Genomic DNA, 5,425 nt, shown 5'->3' on the forward strand with positions numbered 1-5,425 from the left:
CAGGTAACTCAATCAGCAGGTCACTCACCTGGCTCCAGCCCGTCACTGTTACAGCAGGCAAGGGTTTAACATTTTAGCGCTAAAACCAGTCCAACTCTGAACACATCTGATTCCTCCAGCTCAGACATTTTCAGACTCTTGAAAAAAATCATAGAGCCAGGGGTGGTGGTGCACACCTTTCATCTCAGCACGCAGGAGGCTGAGGCAGGAGAATCACTGCCAGTTTGAGGTCAATCTGGTGTGCCCAGTGAGATCCTGTCTCAAAAAGAAATAGAGAAACACTATCCCCACAAATGTGTAGGCTTTTTTTGCCCATATTTTAAAAACAATTGTTTCAGCACTTAGCATTAAATGCGGGCCTTTGCATGGAGCTCCATCTAGGCCGTTGTTTAGTTTTTAGTTTTGGAGCAAGGGTGTCATTACTAAGTCACTATGGAGCCCCGGCTGAGCCGGAAGTTACGATCCTCCTGCCTCAGCCTCCTGAGTGCTGGGATGACAGGCGTGCACCACCACGCTTGGACTTAAATTGGTTCTGAAGTCGGGCTGCTGGGTTCTCCCCTGGTTTGGGTCCCGATCCTCCCTGGACCTTAGGGGCCTGGGCTGACGAGGAGCCTGCCGTTAGCTGGCACTGTCCTCTGATCCACCACCTGCTCAGCCCTGGCCCCACGCACTTCTCCTCTGCAGGCTCCGATGCCCGGGATCCTCAGGCCCTGCGCCTCTACGTCCCAGTGGTGCTGAGCACCCTTGTGTGCGCCCTGGTCCTCGGCTTCCTGTTTAAAAGGTAACCCCCAAAGTGAGCCCCTATGCTGCTGTGACACCCCAAAATCAGTGTGGGGTCCTTAGAACATGAAGAATAGGCTAGCATAGGGTCCAGCTCTGCCACAAAGGCATGACCCAGGTAGCTAAAGATAGCCCACGATGAGGACCCCAACCCCGTGTTTAAGGGGTCTGACTTAGCCCAGGTTCCCATCAACAAATGGATGGATAAAAACAGTGTGGTCTACACCACTCTGAATAGTATGCAGCAATGAAAAAGGATAGAGTCATTTGGAACAGGTGAGTGGATAAAGCAAATGTGGTAGATAGGTGGATATTATTTAGTGGAAGACTATGAAGCCACAAAAAGGATAAAACCGTGCCATTTGCCACAGAAAATAGGTAAAGAAAAGGTGCTGTGTGTGTATAGAATGGAATATTATGTGGGCATGTAAAGGGTGAGCTCATGCCATTTGTAACAGTGGGCTCGATAAGGCAAAAGTGACACAGTTACACGGTCAAGCCTTGCGTTGAGAGTGACTTGGTCTGTGAGTGTTCCGCAAGATGAGCAAACATTTCTGATTTTTCTTTGTCTTTTTGAGACAGGGTCTCCCTGTGCAGTTCAGGCTGGCCTTGAGCTCATTGTGTAGCCCAGCCTGATCTCAAACTCGCAGTGATCCTCCTGCCTCAGCCTCCTGAGTGCTGGGACTACAGGCATGCACCACCACACCCGGCTTCTGATTTTTAACTATAAATGAGTGACATCTTACAATATGAATAGTACGTCACACTGACTGTAACATGGTCACAGCTGGTTCTGATCTCTCTCTCTCTCTCCCTCTCTCTCTCTCTCTGTCTCTCTCTGTCTCTGTCTCTGTCTCTCTCTCTCTCTGTCTTTCTCTCCCTGCCTCTCTCTCTGCTTTGTTATACAAATGCTTTGCAACCAACTATTCGCATAATCCAAGGTTTTACTGTATATTACGTATATATAATATATAAAATACAATGGAGTACTATGAAGCTACAAAAAAGGATGGAACTATGTCATTTGCAGCAGAAAAATGGGTAAAGAAGAAGCAGTGCATATATGAATATATGAATACTATGCAGCCATGAAAAATCACAGGGTTATGCCATTTACTACAGATGCCTGTCGAGTTAAGAAAAGGCAGCACACATGTGTGTCCTGGAATACTATGCAGCCACAGTAAAGGATGGTCCTATGTCATGTGCAGGGGAATAGATGGAAAGTGAAACTGTCATGTGAAACAGCATCCGTGAAGCGTGGATAGTGGGCGGCACGCCCTGAGCGTGGCTGGGAGGCTGTTCCTAGACCAGAGCCGGGCGAGGAGGCGCAGGGCAGGATCGGGGTACAGCGGGTCTGGGGGCCCGGATGAGGCCCGGCCCCAGCTCCCCACCACGCTCCAGCTCCGCTGTTGTCTCCAGGTTCCTTGGGGTCCGCGGTCTGTTCCCCCGTATCCCGCAGGTCAAGGACAAAGTGAGTGACGTGGACGGAGCTGCTGCCCGGGTAAGAGTGGACACAGCGTGGATGCCGAGGGTGGGGACAGGGAATCACCGCCACCCGTGCCCGGGGCCACAGCGTCACTCGTAGGGTGCCGTCCCCATCCTTGCCATGCCTGCGGTCGGGTCTCAGCTGTGAGTGTAGCTGGGCAAACGCGCATGGGGCTGGGCAGGAGAGAGAGAAGTGGGGAGGTGGATAGAAATGCACAGGTGCAGGGGACAGAGACAGGGACATGGATGCCGACACATGGAGAGAGATGTCAGACACACGCAGAGACACAGACCCCAGGACCTTTGCACGTGCCACACCCTCACCAATCACGTGCGGCCCCCTGTGTGGCCATACCTCCCTCCATCTCTGAGTCCCGTAGGGGAAGCCCCGACGCCTGTGTCTCCCTCCCCGAGCAGGTGCCCTGGGAGGACGACGCCCTCGGCCTGGGGAAAGCCGAGTGTGAGGAGGTCCTGATGGTGGAGGAGGTGTCCTGAGCCTGCGATGATGGCAACCATGATGGTGGCGGGGAGATTTCCCAGAGCCTGCACTGCCCGGGCACTTGGGGCCTTGGTGTCTGGAGCACTTATGTGGCTTTGTTTTACTTTTTAAAATGCTCTTTTGTAAACGTGCGTGTGATCTCATGGATCCTCCCGTCCCTATTGAGTGCAGAGTGTTAGGCGGTGCCCACCGTCCTGAACCCCAGGCTGGGGCTGGGGGTCCTGGGTCTCTGGGGTCACAATTTGATGGCCTTGCTAGAAGGTGCAGCAGACAGGGGTGGTGGTGCACGCCTGTCATCCCAGCACTTGGGAGGCTGAGGCAGGAGGATCATGGTGAGTTTGAGACCAGCCTGGGCTACAAAGTGAGCTCAAGGCCAGCCTGAACTGCACAACAAGACCCTGACTCAAAAAGACAAAAAAAAGAAAGGGAAGGTGCAGAGATTTAGTAGATGGGACATCCCTGAAGAACTGGTGTGACCCCGGGGACTCGGTCCAGCCCCAGCCCCTTCCTCTGTGGTTGCTTTCTCTCGTACTTCCTGCCTGGGACCCAACTGAGCCTGGACTGAACCCTCCAAAACCATGCGTCCAAATCAAACCCGTCTTCTCCTTGGTTGTTGCTTTCGGGTATTTTGTCACAGCCTCATCAAGCTGCCTAACACGTGTGCTCCCTGGCACCTGAGGGTGGTCCTTCCTGGGGAGCCAAGGGGCCAGTGACTTCCACGTTGGTTTCCATGTTGACTTCAACACTGGCTTCATATTGGCTTCCATGTTGACTTCCATCTTGGCTTCCACATTGGCTTCCACATTGGCTTCCATGTTGGCTTCCACATTGGCTTCATATTGGCTTCCATGCTGGTTTTTATGTAGGCTTCCACGTTGCCTTCCACATTGGCTTCCACACTGCCTTCCATGCTGGCTTCCATGCTGGCCTTTATGTAGGCTTCCATGTTGGGTTCCACGTTGGCTTCCATGTTGGCCTCCGTTCAACCAGGTGATGTGGAGGCAGGGGAAGTGGGGTGCTCTTTCCTCAGTGCCCTTGAGAAGATGTGCACCCATGTGAGACTCTGGGTGACAGCTCCTCGGGCTGGGCAGGAAGAGCAGGGGAAGGAGGAGGAGGGGAAAGGTTTGCTGGTCAGCAATGGGTCAAAGGAGCAGACGCATCTTGGGGGACAGAGCTGCAGATGGAGGGAGCTCAGGTACGGGCCGCCCTCGTCCAGGCAGAGCCCCCTCCGGTGAGGGCCCCGTGCTGAGCAGAGCAGAGACCAAGCGCGCCCTGCTGCTGTCCCCAAAACACCCAACACCCTCAGTTGAAAGGACGAGTATGTTAGGCTCACGGCGGTAGGTGGTTCAGTCCATGGCCAGCTGGTCAAAGACAGAAACATGGCGGCTCACAGGCAGGGAGAGGAAAGATGCTCACACCGTGCTGGAAGCGGGCCGCAGGGTCCACCCTCTCAACCACAGCCCGCAGACCACGTCCCCAAATGCCTCCCAACGGCACGTTCAGCTGGATCTCGCGGACGGCGCAATCCACTCATCAACACCGTGCCAGCGCGATGCAGGGAGTTTCCCCAGCCCCTTGGCGTCCAGCGGCGAGACGCGCAGCTGACCTGGCACCCGCAGTGTGCACCGTCCCTGGCGTGGCTGCGTCTCCACTGCGCAGGAAGCCAGCTTTGTGTTCACACGGGCTGATGCCCGCTGTGCAGACAGAATCAGAGCGTGGAGCCCACGTGCAGCTGAACGGGAAACACTCACCTCCGGGAGGTACCGGGAGCACGCGGTGCTGACCTGACCTCCCTGCACGGAAGTCGGGGCCGTGCCCGGGGCCCTGGGTGGGGGGTCCAGCCCCGGGGTGTCCTCCCCTAGGGTCTGCGTGTGCCTAAGTTTTTGGTAAGAGGAAAGTCCAATGATGTGGCATGTGTGGGGACTGTCCCCTTTGTGTGCGTGCGTGCATGTGTGCGTGCATGTGTGTGTGTGTGTGTGTGTGTGCAAATGTGCCAGAGCCTCCTGCATCCTTCCCCGCATGGTTCCCATGCTGTGGCCTCCGGAGTTAGTCTGATGCTGGGTTTTTGGTGACAAACACGTAACACTGGCTGAGGACTTGGAACCCCACCATGGAACAAACCGGGCCGACAGCCTCTGTGTCCAATGTCTACCACCCAGCCACCCCCACTACCTGTCTGTCTGTCTGCCTGTCTCTCGTCTGTCCACCTAGGAATCATTCTACTCATCCATCCATCTAGCTAGCTGTCCACCCATCCAGTCATCCTTGCAAACACCCGACCATCCTCTACCTGGTCTGTCTGTCTGCTCTCTGTCTGTCTGTCTGTCTATCTATCTATCTATCTATCTATCTGTCATCTCTATCCATTTATCAATCATCTAATCCAACGTGTATCTACCAAATACATACCCACCACCCATCCAGTCATCCATGTAGCATGTGTATTCTATGTAGATATAAATCATTAATCTATGTCCATCCGTCACCAATCTGTCTTCTGTCTGTACAAATCATCCACCATCTGTGCATGTACTAATCATCTATATCTGTCCATCCATCCAGTCTATCCCTCTCATCCATTCATCCGTCATCCATCATCCGTGCATGTGTCAGTCATTGACAAATATCTGTCAGCACCCTATCATCTTTGTGCAGCAT

The 5,425-nt window shown here is 54.0% G+C and overlaps 1 protein-coding gene across 1 annotated transcript in view; it reads left to right on the forward strand.

The window, feature by feature from the left end:
• The window catches only part of LOC102024027 (granulocyte-macrophage colony-stimulating factor receptor subunit alpha-like), a gene marked incomplete in the record, with an annotated part of 16,531 nt that extends 13,637 nt beyond the window's left edge, over positions 1-2,894 (forward strand). Inside the window, 3 exon segments of the mRNA XM_013505607.1 lie at positions 685-781; positions 2,203-2,284; positions 2,686-2,894. Coding sequence (XP_013361061.1) covers positions 685-781; positions 2,203-2,284; positions 2,686-2,763 — 257 coding nt within the window.
• Between the last annotated feature and the right edge of the window lie 2,531 nt (positions 2,895-5,425).

This window comes from Chinchilla lanigera, unplaced genomic scaffold, assembly GCF_000276665.1.
Source record: "Chinchilla lanigera isolate Chin_1 unplaced genomic scaffold, ChiLan1.0 scaffold00098, whole genome shotgun sequence".
Taxonomy (NCBI): domain Eukaryota; kingdom Metazoa; phylum Chordata; class Mammalia; order Rodentia; family Chinchillidae; genus Chinchilla; species Chinchilla lanigera.